The sequence below is a fragment of the Struthio camelus genome, chromosome 10, assembly GCF_040807025.1.
Source record: "Struthio camelus isolate bStrCam1 chromosome 10, bStrCam1.hap1, whole genome shotgun sequence".
In the NCBI taxonomy this organism is placed as follows: domain Eukaryota; kingdom Metazoa; phylum Chordata; class Aves; order Struthioniformes; family Struthionidae; genus Struthio; species Struthio camelus.
In genome coordinates, this window is record NC_090951.1 from 26546352 (window position 1) to 26571701 (window position 25350).

Genomic DNA, 25350 nt, shown 5'->3' on the forward strand with positions numbered 1-25350 from the left:
TTAAGCTCCAGTATATGTGGTTGCATGAAGGCGTAAGTCTGAGTAGGTGTTTGCCTTTAATTATCAATCTATCTGCAGGAAATAGTCCTACAAACTGTTCATTAGGAAAATAGGCATAAGTTGGGCTGAGAATGTGGTCCCTCCACGGGTCTGTTTTTTTCTCTGCATGTCTGTGTGGTCACATAGCTGTCCACTTCTGTCTCAGATCTTAGACCCCTGGTTGACCACTTTGCATGAATGTTTGTTCACTCCCACACTTTCTTACAGAATGAATCGTCTCCTTGCCTATGAAACAAAACCCAGATCTGGCTTTGAGGAGAGTTTCCTCCAGGAATCTCTCCCAAGTTGTAAGGATAAGACTATATGAAGCTTGGTGGTATTTGTCCTCCTCCTCCTCCTTGTTTTGTACCTTCAGTTACCCTAATGTTTTTTCATGCCGCAGCCCAAGATGTACAACACGTACTCCATATCATTCTGTAAAAAGGCTACTTTGAACGGCAGCCCACCCCTCCTGTTATTTTAGACATTTTGTCAGTTTGTGTATGTTTGTTTTTCAGTTTAGCTGTGTCTAGGACCACCACTTTAACCCAGATCCAAGTGTCCTGTGATGTGGACATAGCTCCAGAAGGAGCTAGTCCTGAGCTGTCTCTGTACCACTTAGATTGTGGGCCACAGATCAGTCCCTAAGGTGGATGAATTTAGTAGGAAAGATGTAGCTTCAGAGTGCATAAATAAAGCTCTGTAACAGGTTTCAGGTGCAGATAGGCTTCTCGGACTGCTTCTAGCGGGGAAGATCCCAACTACATTTTGTGTGTTGTCATGAGGTAAAGGGCACGCCACTTTTTACCTAGCCCAGTAGCCTCTTTAAAGCTTATCTGTTGTACCAGTGATGTCCAGTCACCAGTGTAAAGCAGAGAAAACAGTGCAAATTCTCTACTAGAAGAGTCCTTCTGTCCCTTGCTATAAAAGCACACGCAATTTGCAGGCAACTAGAGTTTAGTCTATGTGCACTTGTTAAAGGGCACTGTGAGCACTACATGCCACTTCTAAGGAGCAATACAGGCTTCAGGTTGTTCATAGAACTTGCCAGCTCTGATGCAATATGGATGTGGCTTGTAATTTAGGAGCTGGAGTTTCTGCACAGCCTAGCGTAGCCTAGTGAGCAGCCTAGTTTATTACAGATACTGACTCCGGAAGCCTTGTAAGAGGTGATTTTTTTTCTCTTCTCAAATTTCTGCACTGAGAATTTGTGAAGCTACAAATACCTAAGCACAAGAAAGGAATGTACACACAGCAGGATTAATATACTTAATCTGGAACAGGTTTTTTTCATTTTTTCTTATAGTAAAGCGACGGCCCCTATTGGTAAGACAATTAATTTGCTCATCTAAAATTACTCTTCTACATTTGATATTATGCAGGTTGAAGAATTGCTTTCATATGAGAAGAAGGGTCTTCCTATTCTTGAAAAATGTTCTTTGTAGGGTCTTAATATATTTTTATTTCTGTAGTACCCAGAGCTGCTGTCAAATGACAAGAAGGTCTATTGGATCACCTATGGTCAAAGTCTTCTAATCCATGGAGATGGGCAAATGTTTCGGCACGTTCTCAACTTTCTAAGACTTGGCAAATTATTTTTGCCATCTGAATTTAAGTAAGCAGAGTGAATTCAATGTGTTTCTTTTATATTATATGGTTGTAGAGAAAAAGCATAGGGCTTTGTTTTCTGATTTACATAGAAATATCATCCAAAAGGATTACAAGAAGAAATTTCTTTTCAGTCCTGAATTAAAGCATACTATCTAAACTTAATTTATTGGGATTTAGGGCTTGATTGTTGTGAGATGTTGTATGCCTTTATTTTAATGATTGTATACTGGACACTTGTACTGCAGAGAAACGTATATCACAGACAGGTGCGCTGTGCGCACATGTTTAACAAAAAGAATTCCAAAGATGAGGGTGTTTCTACTGAAAATATTTTTATTACTGAGATAATTGCATCCCTCTTCTGATTTTTATCTTTTCTGTGGCAAGGACAGCTGAGTCTGTTTTAGTGCAGCTGAAAAATGCTTCATCTGCCCCCTCTACTGGTATCTTTGTACTAATGCTGAAAAATGTATCTTCCAAAACTGTAGTGGTAAAGGAATAAAGGAACACAAGGTTCTTAAAGAAGAGAGAGAATTCTCCTGCTGTAGGCATTTCAATCTCTTAGGCCTCTAAACTTTATTAAACATCAGAAATCGAGATGGATTAAAACATCAGTCTTAGCATATCTCTACAATGTGTTTCAATTGCCTCTCTCTAATGCCCCTGAGATTGCCCAGAACAGACCCTTTGGTGCTGTGCCTTCTTGTAGCAGTTTCCCTGGGACTGACACTTATGCTGCCACTACTCATGCCACAGTTAGAGGTAAATATGCTTTACAGTCAACAATGAAGGTCTGCCTGGCATCAGAAAATCTTTTGGACTCTTCAGTCCTTGAATGCCATGCTTGTTGCATGGATTCTAGTACACAGAATATCTTCAGTACAGTTCACAGGCTTTTAGCTCACGAGCTGATATGGTGATTTTTAGCATATTTAGCTACTTAAAGGAGGAATATGTATTTTCATTCTTTTCTCCAATGTCACTAAAAAGTTTCATTAGTGGTTTCTGAGATAGTTGCTATATTAACCACTGGATGTTCTCACTTCTGTCATCAAAGGCATAGGAAGCCAGAGAAGAGTGTAAGACACTAAAGTTATATCTATACAAGCAAACTAAACATGTTTGGAAATGTTTCTGATCACTGAAGCCAGCTGTTATAGAACAGCCTGGGTTTCTGCTGGAGAGCTGCCTTAACCTCCCAGACCTGATGGCTGCATTCCTCCTACTCACTGCAGACAGTCCCAGGAACATCTGAATTGCCAAACCATGCCTGGGAATTGGAGAGAGTGTAAATTGGATGGGACCAGGTACAGCAGCCACAGCTTACTAGCAGAGTTAATCATGTTCTAGGGCTAAGAATATCCTGGGAATGCTAGATTCCTCTAGTACAGTTATAGCCCACTGTACCCATGCACCTCCTTTAGGGTCCTCCCTCTGGAAAATGCCGTGATGAATTTTGCACATGAGAAAACTTGTCATCAGTATCATAGAGCAAAGGTTGGACTCCTGCTTCTCAAAAATCAGGTTTCTGTTATCAATACCCATGGTGGATTATAGGAAAAAAAAAAAAGGGAGGGCAGCAAGTTTGACTTAGCTAGCAGAGGGGCAGTTGCTTTAAAAAGTGTCAAAGATAGCAAGTTTCACAAACTTTCGGAGAGGTGCCACTGAACACTTTTTGGTTTAGGAGCTCTTTTATTTTGGTTGCGCTTTTTCAGACATGTCCTCTACTTTGGGATTCCTAAGATAAAATTCTGACTCCATGAAAGCCAAAGATTTGTACAGATTTCAATGGAACCAGAATTTTTTTTGCACATTGTTTGGATGTCAGATGTGAAACAGGAATAAAATTGCTTTGCGATCTTTCTTTTTAATATTAATGGTAGACTGTTTCTCTATATGTTGAAAGAAAAATCACGTGTGTGAATGTGTCTTTCATTTTATGTAGTGACTGCATAAGCTTCCAAAATCAGAATGTATTTGGAAAAAATAATCTGAGAAGATTGATTTGAATGACTTTACAGTCAAGTTTATTTACAATTTACAGAGAATGGCATCTGTTTTGTCAAGAAGCAGAGGAGTACCAGATCCCTTCCCTTTTAGAGGCACTTTATCATTGTGATGCATACAGGTAGAGAAAATTCTCTTTTTTCTTTTCCGTAGTACAATGTCCTTTAATTTGACCCAGCAGTATTTGTTCTGCTTTGAAAGGAGCACAATTTTCTCTTTTCCTTCTGAAATACAGCCCCTGGAGGATGATCAATGCCTGTATCTTTTGGGCCACATCTTTTCCCCATGAGCTATTTGGATGCAGGAGCAACAGAGTAGTCCTCAGTCAGTTCTCCAGTAACCAAGGAAATAGGCAACTGAGATATCTCCTTAGTGGTAAAGTCCAGGTATTGAGAATTGTAAGACACACTGGAAACCATTGTACAGAGACATCAGGCTCAATGGAGATGGTCTGACTTATTAGCTCTGGCTCAGCCCTGGCTTTGCCAAACTCCAGCTGACTTCAGCAGACCCACTGGAGGGTTTTCTAGAATTGTGGAGTGTAGAACAGCATGACTTAGACAAAGTATCACACAGAATGATTGAGCCCAGCTGGTATTTGAATCTAGACAAATTTCACGTTGATAGTAAGGCATAACTTTTTACAAGTTAATCCATCATGAGACATTTTTGTAAAGATTGATTTCTCCATTGCTGAAAATTTTAAAAATAAAATTGATTTTTTTTAAAAAAAGAAGTTTTGCTATTCAAACAGGAATTAACCTTGGGTTTTACTGGAGATCAGACCTCATAATTGCAATGGACTTCCCTGGCCTTATAAAATCTGTGACTCTCCAAACTCATTTGCTATTGTTTTCTTCCCTGCTGTGCTCTGTAGAGGGCCAGGCAAAATGTTGAAATGTGGGCCTTCTGGAAAGCCCACAGAACTGAGATATTTCAACTCCTGACTTCAGAGCCTTTTAGAAAATGATGTTGATATGGCTGTTTTCCTCATTATTACACTAAGAGAGCTTTCTGGAAGTTAGTGGATTCATATGGATTCTTACTTCGGCTGGTCACAGGTCATTTAAGCATTTTGAGGTCAAAATATATTCATTAAAATATTTGCAGAAGATCGTGAGTCAGTGCAGCAGGTCCTGACATACATGTCCCATGGGCTGTTTACATCAGGATTTCAAACTTAGTTCATTTTACTGCTAACAACAGTAGTAGGACACTAATGATAGCAGCCAGTATCCCACCAGTGGTAACAGTAGTTCCTTAAATGTATGCTAGATCTCTGTGTGGAAGAAGGCATGACTGTTCTTCCCACAACCCTGCATCCCAGATTAAGACGCCACCCCCATATTCCTGTACCTGTAGAGCATGAGGAACATGTTAATTGAACTGTGAAGCCTCGTACGTGTGAATGAGTCTGTCATAGGCCATAGGAAGTTTTAACAAAGAAGAACTAGTGCTACTCTAACATAGACTCTTCCATTGCTGTTTGAGTCATCAGGGAAGGTAGCAACAATTCTGTAATTTACATCAAAGACCTCTGACAAATTAAAACAATTGTGGACTGTTGCCTAGTGTCCATCACTACAGCATCACTCAGCTCAGTAGGCAATCTTACAAATCCTTGTCTAGAGGCAAGTCACCAGGAGTTTACTGTATGCTTTGAGAGTTGTTTCACCTTCTCAAAAAAAATTGATAGGCAGCTCAGGCAGTCACTGTCAGGGCCTGGGCTTCTTAAGCAAGGGAGTGTGCAGTCCTCCTTCAAAAACTGTGGCATCCGTCTCAATATCCACATGTGATACTATGACTGTAGATGATTGACCTGAATCTGAATAGCTCTCTCCCCTAAGTGTCCAGAACTTCTTCATGAAAAAAAGAGAGAGAGAGAGAGAGAGAGAGAGAAGCAACTCCCAGGACTTGGGCTGGTCAGCAAGGTTTAAATAAATCCATTGGTCAAGGTCATGTGGATGTTGGAGCATCTTGGAGACAAGAAACAATTTTTATCTCCTGTGTCTGAAGCATCACACTTCAGAAATTCTTAGTGCAGATGGGCAATGAAAACTACTGATGCTTTGCTACCCTCATGCTATGCATTAGTGATAGCTGTGAACTCCTTTCATTCCCCAGTAGTTTAAAACTAATTCATAAAAAAACTGGATGGGATGTACACAGATCCACTGGTGACTAGAAATCCTAGCAGCACCTCTTTACAGGCTTACTGGATGGTGCCCCTGGAAAAAGTTTTAAATATTTGTAAATATTCATTTTCTAGATTATGGATCAAAAAACGTGAATTTCACAATGAAGCTTCTTTTCCATGCAGAGGATTAAGTGTTGTGACTTGGAATAAGGAGCATCAGTTCAGCAAAGACTCAAAAGAAGTAAGATTTGATTTTCAGAATATGTTGCCATAAAGTGCTTTTAAAAGCAATTTGATCTAGAAATGTGCCAAATTTAAATTTGTCAGTTTTCAAAAATTCAAACAGTTTTTAAAATTTCAAAATCAGCTACAAAAATGAGCATTGGAACTCTCTCCTGATGAAAAAAAAAGAACATCTTCATTTTAAAAAGCCAATCTTTGAGCACCAAGAGAGAATGGAGAACAGCAGTAGATACTCTGTTTAAATATTGCACAAACATTAGAGAGCTCCTTCCATAATGAGATAGCTTGTAGGTGGTTTAGGTGGAGAGGTGGAGATCCACGACACTTACTTCTCCTTCAGCAATAATGTAAAACTTTCTCAGTAGATTTCAAGGCAGCGTGCTTGAGCACTGTCCTGTATGCTGGACTTTTTTATTTCTGTTTTTATCGAATGCATGTATGCTGCGAAGTCATAAACAGTCCAAAGGCTAAGAACTAGATCCTCTAATCTTATGTTAGCTTAGTCTAAGCAACGCAAGGCTACCCTCTTTTAGATTCTCCTTTTGGTCTTGTGATTTGCATTTGTGATTACTTAGTGAGTCCTTCTCACGAATGGTAGGAAATGTTTTCCTGCAGACTTCAGTTTGACTTAGGAATTGGGGCACTTTCCTGGGTCACAGGAAATATGAGTTCTGACCCCTCTGGCTAAAGAAGGCCTAGAAGCCAGATTGCCTACTTCCTTGTTAAATGTTTTAAGATAGTAAAGTTAAGCAGGAGGAGACCACTGCCGCCCTGGTGAGTTAGCAGGATCTGTGATTTACCTTGGTCAGACATGATCAGAATATGCTGAATATGGTATTCACTGGCAACTTAGAACACAGATATCTGGTTTCTAGATCCCCAGCAGCTCCAGAGAGCTACAACCTTAAGCAGTGCACTCAAGTAAGAGAGCGTCCTGCAGAAATGTTCTGGTCTTTGATGCCAGCATAAGGTGAAAAGTAATTCCTACTCAAGCCATTGCATTCTTTTAGTCCTTAGTTGGGCAACAGCAGCTGAAGGTTGCTGCCTTCATTCTTCTAGCGAAAGGTGGCATGTATGCGCTGCCTCTGTAGCATTGATGTAGCTTAACACTGGTGTTCACTTGGAAGAGTGGTTGCACACCTTTAACCGGCCAGGCCATCTTCCTTGAACAGAAAGTGAAGCAGTTGCTTCAGATAACTAAAATTGTCTTAGTTATAGCAGTAGCAGAGGCTGTTAGATACTAACCCAGTTTGTGTGCCTCGGCCACTCCAACTTCTTTAAAAGTTCAGCAGAATTCAGTAATCAGAACTGAAGTGATTCAGGGCAACTAACATTGGTGCTGAAGTATCAGGGCAGGGTTTGGAGAGACCTAAAGGACTACATCCAGCGCAGAAGTGAGGAAAACATTTCCCAAGATTAGGGACTCAGTCCTTAGATGCTTGTATCAGAATAAATAAGATATATAAATTAATATGAAAAGCAAAATTTACTCTTCCTTTGATATAAATAAAAAATAAAAGTAACAACATTTCACTGTATTTTTAGGAATATTCATATACAGCTATGGATTTCAGTAAATGCTATATTAATACATGGAGTAAAATAAAAGATCGGAAGGGAAAGCAAGATACCATTGGGGAAAAGGCAAAGTATTCCAGAATGATTTCGCGAGCGAGAGGGGCAAAGCGAAAGAGTAAACTTGGAGGATACCGCAAGTCCTTAGACATCCGGGTAAATTGCGGCTATTACAAGCATTCAGTAAGCCCTCCAAGGAAGAGAGGAATAAGAAGCAGTTTAACAAAGAAATTAGAAAGTAAAGACACAGCAACTCCCATCCAGAAATTAATTTCCCTGGTAAAGGAGTGGGACATGGTGAACTCCAAGAGATGTGCTTTCCAACATCTGAATATATCTGAGGCTAATATCACAGACAACGTGTCTCAGAATAACACTCCTGAGCAGCACAGTGGTATCAAGGGTTCTCTTGCTTCTTCCGGCAAAATAAACTATGCAATAGAAAAAAAAAATAATATTACCAAATATGAAGTTGGGGCTGAAGAAAAGGAGCTATATTCATACATGTTCAAACAGAATTTGCCAGTTATTCCATGTTCTGGAAAATACCAATTCAGCACCATAGAAACTACTCACACACTGGGAAAAACTGCAGAGAATGGAAACTGGGAAAATGTAGAAGGTAGGTGATTGCTTTGTGATAGTTGCTTTCAAAAGCGATGGGAGTAATTAACTGAATGACTTATATAAATAAGATACTTTGATCATGCTGATGAATTTTAGAGTAACAATCTCAGCCTTGTTCTCCTGCTTGTAGGAGGTTTCTCCAGTGAAGTAAGAGACAAGCACTTGCAGATGAAACTCATCCCTATAAAAAGCAGTAAGTTAATTGTCAGCTGTCAAGCAAGAGCCTGACTATGACTGGAGGGATCTTTTTTGTTGCTTGGCTATGCAGAGTTGACTACTAAAAGTGTATTTGCCACAAAGGTGGAGCAGCTTTTTTATTCACTAGCATTAATGCATTGTTTGTTAATTATCCCCTTGTTAGTACCTACCTTTGTAGCTGTATGATGAACAATGAAGCTGATTTGCTGTGTTAACTTACCCATCTGCATTTCTGAGATATTTGGATTCTTAGAGGTGCAGTATTGTGACCAGAAACATTGGACATGACTAGTTTAGTAATGCTTGGTAATAGTGCAAAATACAGCATCACACTTAGATTTTGGGAGCACAGTGAATAGAGAGAGACTCACGCCAACTTCAGTCCTGTCCTGAGGGTTCCCAGGATCTTTTGAATGGGCTCTTGAGTTCTTTAGACTGTTCGGATAGACCTTGTAAACAGAATCATTTTTAAATGTTTGTGGTAATTTACAGCTACTTTTATTGGCGTTCCTGGCACTATGCAAAGACAGTAAAAGTTCAGACACCACAGAACTGTACATCAGAACCTGAACGTTTACATATTTACAAGGGTTTCAGATGTATGGCCTGACATACCCCTCCTGCTAGTGTAAATTGAGCTATATTCTGCTGATTGAAGTCTGCTCTATTCAGTGAGATCACTGAGCTATGGTCTATTTACAGAAATCTGTAATTTAGCATAGAAGCTGAAAGAGCTAACCCAGAGCTTTCCACAGGCATGTGTAGGAGTTAAAAAGATTTGCCTGGTAGGCAGGATGCTAAATGCAAACTCAGGAAACTTCAGTGGAATTTCTCAGTCCTAGTCTTCTTATATCACCCTGAGGACCTGATTTACCCTGTACCTCAGCTAACCACTTCCACAGTGGGTAACATTGCAAATTTTCACAGACTTGATGGCAAAGCAAAATGTATTAATAATGATTGCAGATGTTTTTGTTATTATAGCAATGAAAGCCAGAATATTATTTTGCTAGATAAAACTCTCTTTTATCCCTTGAAAAAAATCCCAGACTCAGTCTGCTTGGGTTTGGTTAAGCAATACATAATGGTTACTCTTTCTAACTATAAAAATAAAGACAAAACAAGACAAAATAAAGACAAAACAAGCACATACCTTTAATGAGATGATATGGTGATATTGAGATACGGATATAGATATCATACTTGCATATGAACAAATGTATTAATCCCATTACTATTTGTGTAGGCTTTACCATAAAACTCAACATCTATTTATTCACAGAAACAATGGACAATGAACAAGCCAACATTATTCTGGAAGATCACAGAAATGTAGGATTGATTCTTAAAGTTGAACATCCTCCAGTTTTAGGCAGTGATGGCTTTTGTACGTGCAATGAAGAGAGTGTTGTTTATAGCATTCTGCTTGATGGTACCCAACTGAATAATTCATACACTCAAGCACTAGCCAAAGGTAAGGAAATACAAATAGCTATAGGCTGTTGCTGCAAAGTTTTTAGTATGAAAACCAATGTCTCTGTCATGATTTGTTGTCAATTCTGGCTAGCTGAGTACCTACAGTTATCTCAGCCTAATTGCTGCTTCCATTTAGTTCTTCAAAACAGCTGGACAGCAGCTGACTAACCTTGCAGGTGCCCTGAATATTTACGCCAGTGAAGTTTTTCATGCACCAAATTTGTGATTGGTCTACAGAGCTAGTAAGAGCAGGAAAAAAATAAAAGAAAGAAAATCAATCAACTCACTAGCCCAGTAGTTAAAGCTTTTGCTTAGGATATGGAAGTGTAAAGTTCAGTTTCCTGCTTATTACGTGTTTATTTATTTATGCTAAATATAAAAGAGAGATTGTAGCAGATCAGTCTGAATAGTGCAGTGGGCATCTTGGTGATGTTGTGTCAAATCCCAGCTGCTGATCATAGACAATCTCCCATGCTGGTGAAAGTGCTAAATATGTGGCTTTGGAGGCTGATAAGTACTACAGTGCTGCTATGTTCTGAGAAAGGTACAGCAATAATATAGGAAATGAGCTCTAGGAAGGGCTCATTGCTATGATTTTTCTATGGAAGGTAGGAGGCACTTGGGTGTTGAAGGGGGCAGGGCTCAAGACCTACCACATTCTTCAACATTTCTGGTCATTTGGGTTTGACCATGCAGCTTGTGGACTTGCAGATGCCTTCTTTGAAGGCTAATTCTCCCTGTCCTTTATACAGTGAGCCTGAGTCTTCCCATGCTTCCTGTGCTACATATATATCTATATATATATCTATATATATATATCTATATATAGTGAGCCTGTGGGCCCACATTGTGGTCAAAGATTCAGTTTGCTAGGTGGGAGTGTGCATAAAGGTTGTTGCAGCTTGGCAACCCCTTTCTGTATCCAGAGCCAGACTGACTAGCTTAAACACACACACGCAGGCGCATTTCACAGAATCACAGAACGGTTGAGGTTGGAAGGGACCGCTGGAGATCATCTAGTCCAACCTCCCTGCTCAAGCAGGGTCCTCTAGAGCACATTGCCCAGGATCGCGTCCAGATGGGTTTTGAATATCTCCAGAGAAGGAGACTCCACAAGAGCTCCACGGAGAAGAGTCTGGCCCCATCCTCTCAACACCCCCCCACTTCAGATACTTGTAGACATTGATGAGATCGCCTCTCAGGCTTCTCTTCTGCAGGCTCCACAGGCCCAGCTCTCGCAGCCTTTCTTCACAGGAGAGATGCTCCAGTCCCCTCCTCATCTTTGTAGCCCTCTGCTGGACTCTCTCCAGTAGTGCCATGTCTCTCTTGTAGTGGGGAGCCCAGAACTGGACACAGTACTCCAGAGGTGGCCTCCCCAGGGCTGAGGAGAGGGGCAGGATCACCTCCCTCGACCTGCTGGCAACACTCTGCCTAATGCACCCCAGGAGACCGTTGGCCGCCTTGGCCACAAGGGCACATTGCTGGCTCATGCTCAACTTGTCATCCACCAGGACTCCCAGGTCCTTCTCGGCAGAGCTGCTTTCCAGCAGGTCAACCCCCAGCCTCTGCTGGTGCTTGGGGTTCTTCCTCCCCGGGTGCAGGACCCTGCACTTGCCTTTGTTGGACTTCCAGAGGTTCCTCTCCACCCAACTCTCCTGCCTGTCCAGTGCCTCTGAATGGCAGCACAGGCTTCTGGTGTGTCAGCCACTCCTCCCCAGTTTAGTATCATCAGCAAACTTGCAGAGGGTGCACTCTGTGCCTTCATCCAGGTCACTGATGAATACATCGAACAAGACTGGGCGCAGTACTGACCCCTAGGGGGAACACTGCTAGCTACAGTCCTCCAACCAGACTGCGCTACTGACCGCAGTCCTCTGAGCTCTGCCGTCCAGCTTGTTCTCAATCCACCTCACGGTCCATCCCACTCATCCAAGCCACATTTCCTGAGTTTACCTAGGAGGATGTGATGGGAGACAGCGTCAAAGGCCTTGCTGAAGTCCACTGCTCCGCCCTCATCTCCCCAGCCAGTCATTCCGTCATAGAAGGCTATCCGATTGGTCAAGCATGGTTTCCCTTTGGTGAATCCATGCTGACTACTCCTGATCACCTTCTTGTCCTCCACATGCTTAGTGATGACCTCCAGGAGGAGCTGTTCCATCACCTTTCCAGGGATGGAGGTGAGGCTGACAGGTCTGTAGTTTCCTGGCTGCTCCTTCTGGCCCTTTTGGAAGACTGGAGTGATATTGGCCGCCTTCCAGTCCTCAGGCACCTCTCCTGATCTCCAGGACCTTTCCAAGATGATGGAGAGTGGCCTAGCAATAACATCCGCCAGCTCCCTCAGCCCTCGTGGGTGCATCCCATCAGGGCCCATGGTTCTGTGGATGTCAGGTTTGCCCGAATGATCTCTAACCTACTCCTCCCCCACCAAGGGAGAGTCTTCCTTTCTCCAGGTATTCTCTTTTGTCCCCAGGGTCTGGAATTCCTGAGGGCTGGCCTTAGCAGTGAAGACTGAAGCAAAGGCAGCATTCAGCAACTCTGCCTTCTCTGTATCCTTCGTCACCAGGGCACCCGCCCCATTCAGCAGCGGGCCCAACATTTCCCCTCGTCTTCCTTTTGCTATTGATGTATTTGAAGAAGCCCTTCTTGTTGTCCGTGACATCCCTTGCCAGATTTCATTCCAAATGGGCCTTAGCCTTCCTTGTCGCATCCCTGCATACTCTGACAACATCCCTGTATTCCTCCCAAGTGGCCTGTCCCCTTCTCCACATTCTGTAGACTTCCTTCTTCTGCTGGAGTTTTGCCAGGAGTTCCTTGCTCATCCATTCAGGTCTCCTGCCCACTTTGCTGGACTTCTTCCTCAGAGGGATGCACCCGTCTTGAGCCTGGAGGAAGTGATACTTGAATATTAACCAGCTCTCTCGGACCCCCCTTCCTTCAAGGGCCTACCCCATGTGATTCTTCCAAGTAGGTCCCTGAAGAGGCCCAAGTTAGCTCTCCTGAAGTCCAGCGTTGCAATCCTACTTATTGCCCTGCTCCCTCCTCGTAGGATCCTCAACTCCACCATCTCATGGTCACTGCAGCCAAGGCTGCCCCCAACCTTCACATCTCCAACCAGACCTTCTTTGTTTGTTAGTACAGGGTCTAGCATTGCACCTCTCCTTGTTGGCGCCTCCACCACCTGTGTCAAAAAGTTATCCTCAGTGCTCTCAGGAACCTCCTTGACTGTTTGTGCCTAGCTGTGCTCTCTTCCCCCCAGATGTCAGGGTGGTTGAAGTCTCCCATGAGAACGGGGCCTGTGATCATGAGGCTCCTTCCAGCTGTCTGTAGAAGGTCTCATTGACTACTTCTTCCTGATCAGGTGGCCTGATCAGGTCCCCACCACCGTGTCACCCATGTTAGCCCGCCCTTTAATCCTTACCCATAAGCTCTCAACTTGCTCTAATTCTTCCTGCTTATTCCCCATGCTGGTGTGCATTGGTGTACAGGCATTTTGGAGAGCCAATCGAGCATGCAGGCTTCTCAGGAGAGGTGCAAGAGGATCCTCCATAGCCGTGTCCCATGCTGTCTGCCCTGCTGTATGCACCCCACTGGAGGCATCCTGATTTGAGCAGCATTTTACTAGCTGTCCTGTCTCTGTAACACACACACACACACACACAGACACACAAAGCTAGGCAGAGCTCTTCCATTGGTACAAAATACAAAATCACTGTCCTTAAATCTCAATAGAATAGAGAGAGGAAAAAAAACCTATTTAAGCATACTATAAATGATATGGATGTTACAAAGCCTGCCAAATTGTAGACCAAACAGACTAAAATGACTAGATTAAAGTATTGTGACCCAAGGAATTATACCTGATGATCTGCACAAAGACAATTACTCAGCTTTCTTTGTTCCTTGGCTCAGCTCTTCTATTACCTTTTGTTGGTGTTTCAGCTGTTTGTGTCTGCAACCACTCAAACCCATTCTCTGAAAGCCATAGTCTGGGCTAGCCTCTTTTGGGAACTGCTTGGTGAAGTGCTACCTAAATTGGACCCACAGTGTTATCTGAAAGAGGCACACAGGGCAATGATTTGTGTCCGTTTCTGTTTTTATACGCTCCCCATTGTGATGGGAGCTGACTGGTGAGCCTCCAGCAGCAGGACTCTGCCATTAAAGCATAACGCTCCTTCCCCCACCTCATCCCTTCTTTAGGTGGGACCACATCTGAATATCTGGGAATTAAGCTGGTAATGTGGCAAGATGCCTGCTATTTGCTAATCTGTGTCTCTTTCTTATCTCACTCCTGCTATCTCTTCAAGAGGTAGCAATCAAAATTGTTTATATATGTATATATGTGGGTGTGTGCATGTGTGTGCAATATAAACATATAGATAACACCCATTTATATAAACATAACAAAATTAAAAGTAAACAAAAGAATGCCCGAGATAAATATTAGAAATCCATGTTCAATTTTTATTCAGGCAAACCCTCATGTAGAGCTCAGATTTGAAAACTGACTGTTAGGATTCAGTTGCATTAAAACTGTGAACAGGAAAGACATTAAAGAAGCCAAAGGCTGGACAACTGAAATGTTAGCATGCTGAAACCACTTTTTTTTTTTTAATAATGCTTTTAGTTCTTTGAACTGTTCCTTGTAGATACAGTTTTTCTAAGTTTTGCCCTCTCACATGAAGAGATATTCTATGCCAGGAAGTGCCACTGTTTCCTGACTGATGTTATCCTGAACTCAGTAAAGCAGAAGGATCCCAAAGAAATCACAGCCAAAGTCATGACCCTTGTGAATAGGCTTTGGGTAGGTACAAGTTCATAATAATCCAGATGAGACGTGTCTTCTGAGGTTCTTGAGGTCATTGCTGTGGTGTGGGATGGGGTGGCAGGACAGGACATAGAAACTCCCAGTGTTCAAGTGCAGTGCCTAACTCTTTGAGGCTTTACTCCTGGTGGAAGTCAGGCACCAAGTCTGATACACAGGGAGAAGCAGGCCTCTGAACAGGAGCCATGATTGCCATTGTGCTGAGTGGGAGAATGTCCTAAGACAGACAGCCACTAAGGCCAGATATAGAGCATAGGTTCCCTCAGAGTTATGTGCTGAAAGCCAGGCAATATGGTGGTGTCTAGCTCCAGATAGGAGTCTTGCTTGAAATTAGGTTGCATTTCCCTTCTTGAAAACCAAGGAGAGCTAAGGCCCATCAGAAGATAGCTTTGGGAGCACCTTCCTATGCAGCCGCTCAGTGGTAGGGGCACTTTCATATGTTGAGGCCCAATGTCTCTCAAGGGAATTTAAAACTGAATAATCAATAGCTCAGGAGTGGGAGATGAAGCATTTGCTGTCTCACCTGTTGAAAAGGTTCCACCTGGGGTAAAACGCCCCCTCCCCACATTGTGGACTAGTCTACTACTGCAAGCCTAGACGAAGTCTAGCTACTAAGGCACTCCCTTGTTGCTGGGGGGTGGGGTGGGGGGGGGACTGTAGTCCCTGTTGCAAGAAGCATTAAGAAATAATTGGCAGTGTCCCCCTACCCTCTAGCTTCAGACATCCTTCCAATCTTTGAGTTTGGGAGGTCAGAGCCATGCTTTGCTGTGCTCCCTGCAGAGCACCAGCAACTGCTTCCAGAGTGCCAGTAGTAGGTAAAAATAGAGCCACTCCATAAATAACTGGTTTGCCTTGGCAAATTAATAGAATTTAATTTCTTCCAAAGCACCCTAGAAACAAGGGGTCATGATGTTGTAGCATGATGTTTGACAGCTGTGAGAGCTATCAAAGGCAACTCATGGCCCTACGTGTAGATGCTCCATTAAGTAAACCACGTCCTCCCCTCACCACCCCCCCATCTCACCACCTAAACTCACTTGTGCCGCCAGATGTGTTTGCAGCAGGAATAAACGCTCTCAAGGAGCCAGGAAATTCTAGTTTCATTTGCATTGGAAATTGCTGATTCCTCCTCCCTGCCCCCCACCCTTCCTGACTCCGAGGTCCTGTTTGAAGAGGCATTTCCTTTTGGTGCAGAGGCCAAGCTGCTATTTGCACAGCCTCGTCTCTGCCCAGAAGCATTTTTATTTCTCTCCTTGGAGAGGGAGAGAAAGGTGTAAGGAAAAGGACTTGGGATACTTTGCCCTTGAGTTTTCCTCTTCTAGTATATGAGAGAGCGAGAGTGTGTGTGTGTGTACGCACACGCACACATGGGCCCTTGAGGGATGTCTGTTACTTCATACCAAGCCTTCTTAATCTAATAACTAACCTTAGTCAAGGACTGACTGGCAACTTCTCTGTCCAAATGGCAGTTTCACCAATACTAGGAGCATTGCTCATCGGCAGAGGCTGGGCACTTCAGTTAGAGTACCTCCCTGTTGATATCATAAGCTTGTGTTTTATACTTTAGACTCTGCAGATCACCCCCAAGGAGTTTGTTGTGGATTTACTGAACACAGAATATTTTAAAGGTGACAGACATGTTCATGAAGAGCTACTTAAATGGGTAGAAGTAAGTACCATTTGCCAGCAGGGGATGCTATATGGCTGAACCTTTTTTTTTTTTTTAAATAACTTTCTTTGTGTTTTAAGATTTTTGCTTAAACTGGTTCACAGGTCTCAGCTTTGATTATAGACTGAATGAAGTGAGGGGGCAATTTTACAGCACAACTTGACTAATGTTACATGCAGGCTTAACAGAAGTTTAAAATTGTGCTGCTAATTTATGAGATGGCTTTCTCCACAAAAAGGGGGCAGAAGACCTTTAGCGTTATTAAGAAATGAAGAGCAGGGAGTCTGCTATTCTGCTGTTTGGCATAGTCAGCTGGTGATTTAACTGTGGCCTTGGTTTTGTGCTTTTCAGTTTACCCTGCCATTTGCATGGAAGTACAGTCGCTGCATTGATTTACTGATACAGAGAGGGTTTGCTAGATCTGTATCATACTTTGCCTTGGAAATGTAAGTTTACAGAAACATGAATAAAAATTTGACACAGATATTCTTTATAATGTTTTTATTTTCGTCATGTGAACGCGTAAGAAAAGCTTTTCAAAATGAGCTCAGCCTTCATTTAACCTTGAATAGTAACTTTATTTAGTCAAGGATCCTTGTAATAGCCTTCTGCTTTAGGTGACAAAGGAGATGTCTTATTTCTTACCTCTTTATTGGTCACCAGTTGGGTTTATTTACCAGAAAATCATGTTTTCCAGAGAAAGAAAATGCAGCTCTGACACCCAGTCACCTGTACCTCTACTTCTCCTATCTGTCTGTTTGCACGTGTTGTCATGTAAGCCTTTTGTATGTGGCGTGCTATTCCCATTTAATTTCATGACTGGATCTGTTGATAAGCTCTCTCTACTCACACTGATGACAAGCTGACACCCCAAAGTACAAAGTGCTTCGTCACTGGCTGGGCAAACGTTTGTCCCTTTCCTGGGGCCTATTTAGCTGAAATGAACAAAGGAATCCACTAACTCTGCTGAACATATTTGTCAATATTATTTGCCCCGCTAAAATTATTAGAAGAACCAAAATCAACATACAACACAAACAAGATTCATGTAAAGAAAATAACCTTTATTAGGCAAATCAATCAAACCCTGAAAAAACAGTCAGGTAAACATTACTAAAGGTTTTTCCAGCAATGCAGAAACCTTTGAAACTGAGGGATTCAGGAAGATTCTTGTTCCTCATTGGCTTAGTAAATTCATTCCCTCTTGTGACATGAGCTATTGCTGTCTTGACAGCCCAGAATCTTGCATTAACTTAGCAATTATTTTAAAACAGTAACTGCTAAAATCTTCCCTGTGCAACTCCTTCCCACACAATTTTGCACAAAGATGTCAACTGTCTTCTATTTGCTTACTAAAAAAAGAACAAGGTTGAAGAGTAACATTCAGCTTATTAAAATAAACAAGTGTTGTATGTACAGAACAGGAATTTCCAAACTTGAAGGTTCATAGTTTGTATGTAGAGGGTAACTGACGTGGCTATGAGGTTTTACATTTGAGAATACAGCACTGCACTGTCAAGGAATGAACAGCCCAGCCCCCTCCACCCCAGCAGCAGTAGATATGGGGAGTAGCTGAAGTTATAAATAAATTACTGCTCTGTCTTCTTACTAAGGCTGAGTGTGACTTCTTTCACACCCGGGGAGAGTGGTTTACAGCACTTCATAAACCAGGAGTAAACAGGAGCTCAGTAGCAAGCAAATATGGTTTAAAAAAAGAAAAGAAAAAAAAAAAGAAAGCAGTTCTTCATTTCCTCTAAGAACACAAAGTGTCACAGCCAAACAGCAAGCTTTGATGTTACTAATTATCAACAGGGAATGTTGGAACACAGGATAAATTTGTCCTCCGATTAAACTGTGCTGCTTCAGATGATGTGCATTTAAGGTCCAGCATTATGATACACCCCTCATACTCAAAGCTTGTTAGACTCAGATGCCATCATCATCTAAACCTCAAGTGAGCAATGACTGTGGGACTGTATCACTACATGGCCCTTGACAGGAAGTACCCGGAGAGGGGCTAAGTCAGAGGCAAAACGAGTAGGTTGGTCCATGTCACCCACGGACCCAGGCACAGCAACTGACTAAGCAATTTGAACAAAGTCGCTTATGCCTTGCGCAACTAGAATCTGACTGAACTGCCAGAAGCAGTCGCTGCTTCCTGTGTGAGAATTGTCACTGGGACAGCAGCTAGGCTGGGGCTATGTGGCATAAATTATCTTTTCCTGGCTCTACTTGATTTGGCGATTTGTGCTGTCTCACCTCTGCCGGACTGCTTCCTTTTCATCATTCCTCGTAACGCCTCTGCTGACTGAACTCCCTGCTCTGTCCTGGTCTTCCCATCAGCACGGGGAAGTCTCCATGTATTGTCACGCTGGGATCTATCCCCTCTCTCCTGGGGAGGGTGCTCATGTTTTATCTGGTCTAGTTGGCATTTGGTTAGTGCAGCAATCACAGGGAGACTGGAAGAGTCAGTAAGAGCTGAAAGGTGGTTAAGATAGGGAGCAGCTCAACGCTGAGGCACTAGAAGAATCATCTGAAGAAACAATTCACTGTAACAATTAAATTGCTTTTATTAAAACAGAAGTGTTAAGCCAAGAAAATAAATTATTGCTATGATAGACACATCTAGAACATAAGGAAGGACATTAATCTTGAACTCCAGGTCAATATAACCCTGAAACAGAAAGTTACACTACTTTTCTTAAATACCTGGGCTTCTCTTCATGCCCTTCCATAAACTTTATAAAATGTGCAGCTTACAGAACAAATAGGAACAAAATCACTTGTAACAAAAATCTGTACAGCATATAGCTTTAAAAATAATATATTTTTTTCAAACTGCTATGTTATTTGTTACTCATAAATAAAGGGCTAACAAGTTTTGAATGCCCAAGGTCCCATCCAACTCACTGACTCAAGTGTCATTGACAAAAAGCTGCTTGGGACTTCCCCCAAGCCAGAGGTCAGGTTTTGGACTGTTTGAAAGAGCCTGATTATGTGTGAAAATATCTTCAAAGATGAAAACTGTCTCCTTCTGCTGGTCAGAGGCCTGGGGTCTTCAGTGAGTTTGAAATTGCAATCAAACCTGGAACACAGCACCGTGCAATGGGTTAGACTGGCTGCACTCCCATGACATGTCAGGATCTGTGGCTCACAGCTCCCTCCGTGCTGGCCAGTAGTGATTTTGCAAAATACATTTGAAAACCACAGGGTTTGTCAGAGCTACATTTTAGTGAGAAGACGTTTTACTAGAAGAGGGCACAGAAGAAATGAGGCTGAGGGCTGCCTCTGCACCTCAGGGCTCACCCGAAGGCTGTGTACTACCTCAGCTGGCAGGTCACGCCTGTGACCCACCTCGAAGGTGCTCTGCCTCCCAAACGCTAACCTTGGTTGCTGGTTCTGTTTAGCTCGTTAGGAACTCTGGTACTTGCAGATCACAGGCCATGGGCCTGCATGCTTGCGACAATCCCATGGTACGCACAGGGAATAAATGGTAAACCTACAAGCCATCTAACTACCAACCTGCATCTTGACTAGGTGACTTAATGTGCAGGGTGATGCCCAAGAGAAAGGAGCCCTTCAAGCCCTAAGCCTCTCTCTCTCATGTTCACCCTTTTTTTTTTTTTTTCCCTGTGAAAAGGGAGGCAGAGGCATAAGGACAGGACAGGAATGCTTTGGTCAGGAACGAGGAAAAAATTGAACCAGATGCCGGCTAGTCCGAGTGAAGCGTGGTACCACTTTCCAAGGGTTTGTCACCCGGATGTAGGGAAGGTCAGGGAAGCCCTGCTCAGCGGCACATATTGCTGGGGCTCACCTCTTCTCAGACAGACTTCAGATCAACAGCAATTTCCTCACAGACAAGACTTCCACCAGAAGCCAGCAAGTACAGGAGCAACATCTGGCTCCCCCAGGACATCCTTATCATAACCTAACAGGTTCCTTTGTTTGGTAATGTGTAAGTTTTCTCTTCGGAGGATCAAAGAAAACTGGGATAAATCCAGCTTTGGGAGAATACCATGGACTCCCCCCAAGGCACTTCAGAGGGACTAAGGAACAGCAGGATTTCAGCAAGTAGCCACAAGAAATGGATTAGTGGTTAGACATCTGGGTGGCCTTCAGAGCAAGGAAGCTCATCTGAACACTGATGCATGGACTAGGCTGAGCTCGAGCCTCTACTGCCCGAGGGCAATTTTGCTTGTTTTTGCCTTCAAACCAAGGCATCAGACCTGTTAAAGGGAATGGCTCTCTAATCAGATGAATCAGAGCCTCAGAGGAATGGGCATGAAAAACTTTTCATAGAGAAGCAGAGGGTGAGGTTCCCCTGACTCAGAGCTACTGACAAACCTGACCAGCACTCAGAGCTGCTGGAAAATCCCTTTCAGGGGCTACTTACAACAACTCCACTTCCTTAGGCAGAATACATGTGCAGAGGGGCTCACACTATTGTCGAGGGACTTACGGAGACCTGGCCTGCTTTCTGCAGAGGAGAAAAGCCAGCATTAGTACAGGGTTAGAGAACAACAGCAGCAGCTCTAGCTGGAGGGAAAGTGGCAGAGAAGTCCCAGAAACTAAGAGGAGAAACACTGACATCTCAGAGCGACAGATTCACGTTCCTCCCCACCATTCCACCTCATCACTCCCCACAAAAGGCCCGAACATCACAGGAAAGGAGCTTAGCAGCATCCTCACCAGAGCTCTGTTCACTCATCCCCAGGAGGTTAAATACACTTCCTAGCCCATGACAGCATTAAAGCTCCTGCATGCAGTGCATCCCCTCCTGATGCTGCTTCTAGCACTGCAGGTCCCTTCCACAGCATCTCCTCAGGGAACTCTTGTCACTGAAGGGAATGCTCTCACAATACAGGGGCTTCTGCCTGCCCAACAAGAGGAAACATCACTTCCCCACAGTGCCTCCTAGCCCAAAAGCAGCATCTTCACTAACTAAATGAGAGGCAGTGGCTTGAACCGGGGAAGCAGCGGCAGTAACAGGCAAAGTAAAGAGAGCGTTTTGGCTGCTTGCACTTACTGCAGAAATGTACTGGCTGTTTGTGAATTTGGGTTTCTCCTCCATCGCAGAGCTGTGTTGTGAGCCTAGGGGCGTGTAGGGGGGTGAACCTGTGTCTTCACAGAAACTCTCCTGTGGGATGCTAGAGACGCAGCCACTGTCGGAGCCACTGGAGCCACTGCCTGACATGCAGTGTGATGACTCTGAGCTCTCTGTTGCTGTGGAAAGAAGAGGAGGGTCATTCAGATGATCATCTGGGCTATATGACCTTTGCCACATGCACTTGGTAACACATCTGTTTGTGGAAGCACTGGCCACACAAGCCTGCAGAAAAGCCACACTCCTATTTGGGCCTCTTCAAAGCCATAGGCAACAAAATTATCCAAAGAAGTGTAGCAAATGATGCTGGAGATTGAGCAGGAAGCAACTTCACACGGGGCTGGTACGCAGGCCAGAATCAGGGAAGGCCCTGCTCCCCAGAGGTCAGCCTCCAGACAGTGCCTGTGCTACAACTAGTACCCTGGGCAACACAACTGGCACCATCACTCCTGCTACAGCTGCTGGGGTATAGAATTGGTACTCTGGCCTATACTGTGAATCAAACAGCTATAGGGAAGCCAATCCCCAGATACGGCCTGGAGCGAGTAGTATGCATACAGAAAGCCAAGAGGTCACTGGACCAGGCTAGCAAAAGGTGAAGAGAGCATCCCACATCAGGGGGGCAAGCAGGCAGAGACACAAGCACTGGTCTCCCAGGCCATGGCACCCCCAGTATACCTCAGACACCAAGCCTGCCACATGGACGGCTGCAGATTGCCCAGAGGCTGCGCTAATCCTCATGCCTGAGCTAAACTCTCTCATGGAGGCCGATTCTGAGCTTGTGTGGAAGGACTAGGCTCTCTTTGTCCTAGTGTGGGTGTAAGACAGGGACTGCTGTTACCAGTGGGTCTGGTTTTACTGCACAGTAGGGAGCAAGGTGTGGGGACAGCTCGGTGGCACAGGGAATCTGGGCAGCGGGGCACATCCCCAGGCATGTGGCAGAGCAGTGGGCTCATACGTACTCAGTGACGGCTGGCTGCTGGTCTCATGTTCCAGTTCATCTTCCTCGATGCAGGTGCCAATGTCAAAGGGGCGGCTGGGAGCCAGGACGCCTGGCAGCAGAGCCTGGTCCAGGTACATGTGCAGGTTGAGGGGCGCCAGCAGGGAGGAGGAGGGAGGGCTGTATGCAACAGGGGTGCTGCCACCAGAGAGCTGTGCCTGCGTCCTCTTGTATGGGTTGGAATGGTCGAACAGAGACACTGCAATTGATGCCCTGGTCCTGGCACCTGCCACAGAAATGTACCAAAAAGCTCTTAGCACCAATCCTGCCTAGCTCACATAGAGCAAGTGAGCAGGCAAGCTGGCACCTACCTCTGCCCTTCATGATGTAATCGATAGCACGATCATTGATAGCTGCCTCACTGGGTTTGATATCCAGGAACGGCTTGTTGCCCACACCCATGGATACCATTTCCTGCATACGGATTTCTGGAAGGCAAGAGCAAGGCAATGTAACAAAGGCACCCACAACCACATCACGAGGCTGCTCCAACCTTCCCCCCAGGGGCTGGTCTGCCCCAGGCCAGAGAGATCTCGGGCCAGGCTGCTCCTGAGCTATTGAGATTAGATTTGGTCTCCCCTCGTTCCCCAAACCTAAGGGGTCTTCACAGATTAGGAGTCATGCCCTGCTCTGGCAGTGGCCCAGCGCCATCCACAAGAGCCCTGCCAAGCCAAGGACAGGCAACCTTGGCAAGAGAGGAGGGATTCAGCCAACTTGACCCAGATGGCTACGCTTGATCAGTGGCCTAGACTGTGGGGAAAACAGCAAGCATTTCAGGAGGACAGTTCGCTCTCAGAGGGCAAGGAACCCCATGCTAAAAGCTCCCGTTTCCCTCTACTGATTCACAGACAGGCCAGGCAGGTGTCTACGGTTGCACAGAGCTTGCACTGGTCAGGTCTCTGGGGAAGAGGGGCAGGGAAGGGGCAGGGCCCAGCCAATGCCAGCACAAGCTCACGAAGCTGCATGCATGGCACACAGCTGCTCTCTACACAGAGCTGCCTGGTAGTAGGCTTCAAACCTACTCAGGACATCATGAGCTGAACAGGGCTCCCGCACCTTTTGCAGCACAGATGCCCTGGGGAGTGCTCACACCTTTATTGCGGGCTGCCTGTTGCCACAGGATCTTGGCAATGTCATTGGTCCAGGCCTGCTTCGTCTCAGCTGTGCTGGCCTGGAGGATGTAGGTGTCACTGGACTTCCGCCTTCGGAACCAGATCTCAAAGCGCAGGCCACTGTCTCCAGAGTTCTCCGTCAGGCCGATGTCTGCAGTCTGCCAGGAAAAGGAAGAGCAAAGCATCAGCTAATGAGTAAACTCATCTGCAGGCTGGGTGGGGGAGAAAGTTGACCTGCTGAAAGGATGGGGTGGGAGAATGGCAGACTAGCAATCTGCAGGCTTTGCTATGGATGGTGAAGTCCAGAGGTCACGCTGGGAAGGGAGGGCACAAAGCTTATCCACAGAATGCTGTTCCAATGGGCAGCCTGCCTGTATCCTGTGCCACAGCTACGCCCAGCTTGGCAGGCCCAGTGGGAAGGAGTCAGAGTGTCAGGAGCAGGTACGATCTGAACACAGGCGAGCAGACACAGCTGGGGCAACGCCCAGCTCTTCACCCAGAGCCCGGCCACACATGCACTCTCTCTCCCCCATATTCCTCTTGCCTCAGAGACCATGGCTCCACAGCCTACAGTGCAGAGAGCGCCCAGGCATTAGTGCATGAAGTGCTCCCTTCTTGCTTTGCTGCACAGGCCAGAGGAGGCTCAACAGTGCGCAGCTCTCTCCTGCAGGCACTTCTGTCCTGGCACTCCATTTCAGAGTCAGAGGAACGCGGGGCAGGGCGTCCTTGCTGTGTTCACACCCCACATCAGTCCATGGGGAGAGCTGCAATTGTGGGTCCGGGGCTAACCAAGGCACCTCCTGCACAGCAACAAGGTGTGGGGTAGCCCTTACCTTGAATGAGCGCTTGTAGATGTACACATCAAAGCCACCCTCGATTTTCTTGGGCTTGCTGAACAGGATCAGGTCCTCGAAGAGGAAGACGTGTCTCTGGCACTTCTTACGGCCCAGCCAGATGGTGAACTCGTCCTGCCGCACCAGCTGCCCCTGCTCCTTCAGGTTCACCTAGACACAGAGAATATCCTGGTAATACCCCAGCAGCACCAGGAGAAGGCAGCTCCCCAAGCACAAAGGCACAGAAGGGCCTGGATGAGGACAGTAGGGTCCCACACGACTGTGGCCCAGGCAGTGGAGAGCTGGCAGCTGCCTGTTATCTTGGGAGGGCTCTCGAGGAGGTAAGAGAAGACAGCCTCCCCAGGGCTGCACGGCACTGCCAAAGACCACATCCGGCTAAGACAACTGGCTCAGGGCTATAGCGAAAGTTGCACCCCTGCCCCGGGCATAACCCACAGATGATCCTCTGTTGTCACCCTGTGCAGGTCTGTGACAAATCTCTGGGATGGCAACTGGAGGCACCAGCCTGGCCCTTCTCTTGGGGAACAAGGGAGCTGAAGAGGAAAGGCTAGGCTGCTAGGGGCCTGGAGCACCCTCAGGCATAAGGACAGCCCCCAGGCACTGCTGGGTCAGAACGGCAAGTCCCTCAGTTCTTCCTGCCCCAGATCCATCTTCCTCAACCCTGAGCCCTGTGACAGATTGATTTTTTGCTTGGTTTTCCTCATCCAGGGCTCACTTTGCATTTCTTGCCTTCAAATCCCACCTAGCTGATTTCAGCCTGTTCCTTGTGTCAGCATTAGTTTGAGTTTCCTCCTGCAAACTGTCTGGCCCTCTGTCACTAGCTTCATAGTCATGAGACAGAAAGGCCCAACCCAGCCTGCAAGACTCTATCTGTAC

General features: G+C 45.1%; 2 protein-coding genes across 2 annotated transcripts in view; one reads left to right on the top strand and one right to left on the bottom strand.

The window, feature by feature from the left end:
• KCTD19 (potassium channel tetramerization domain containing 19) overlaps positions 1-16854 on the top strand; it is a 31330-nt gene extending 14476 nt beyond the window's left edge. The window contains exons 11-19 of the mRNA XM_068956372.1: positions 1512-1654; positions 3695-3778; positions 5927-6035; positions 7583-8234; positions 8370-8432; positions 9720-9911; positions 14560-14714; positions 16303-16404; positions 16756-16854. Coding sequence (XP_068812473.1) covers positions 1512-1654; positions 3695-3778; positions 5927-6035; positions 7583-8234; positions 8370-8432; positions 9720-9911; positions 14560-14714; positions 16303-16404; positions 16756-16854 — 1599 coding nt within the window. The remainder of the gene's footprint in view (positions 1-1511; positions 1655-3694; positions 3779-5926; positions 6036-7582; positions 8235-8369; positions 8433-9719; positions 9912-14559; positions 14715-16302; positions 16405-16755) is intronic.
• Positions 16855-17447: 593 nt separating this feature from the next.
• The window catches only part of PLEKHG4 (pleckstrin homology and RhoGEF domain containing G4), a 117875-nt gene continuing 109972 nt past the window's right edge, over positions 17448-25350 (bottom strand). The window contains exons 19-25 of the mRNA XM_068955459.1: positions 24454-24624; positions 23601-23778; positions 22820-22936; positions 22471-22734; positions 21431-21627; positions 20798-20881; positions 17448-19489 (exon numbers count right to left, since the gene is read on the bottom strand). Of these exons, the coding sequence (XP_068811560.1) occupies positions 20840-20881; positions 21431-21627; positions 22471-22734; positions 22820-22936; positions 23601-23778; positions 24454-24624 (969 nt within the window). The 3' untranslated portion in view covers positions 17448-19489; positions 20798-20839. The remainder of the gene's footprint in view (positions 19490-20797; positions 20882-21430; positions 21628-22470; positions 22735-22819; positions 22937-23600; positions 23779-24453; positions 24625-25350) is intronic.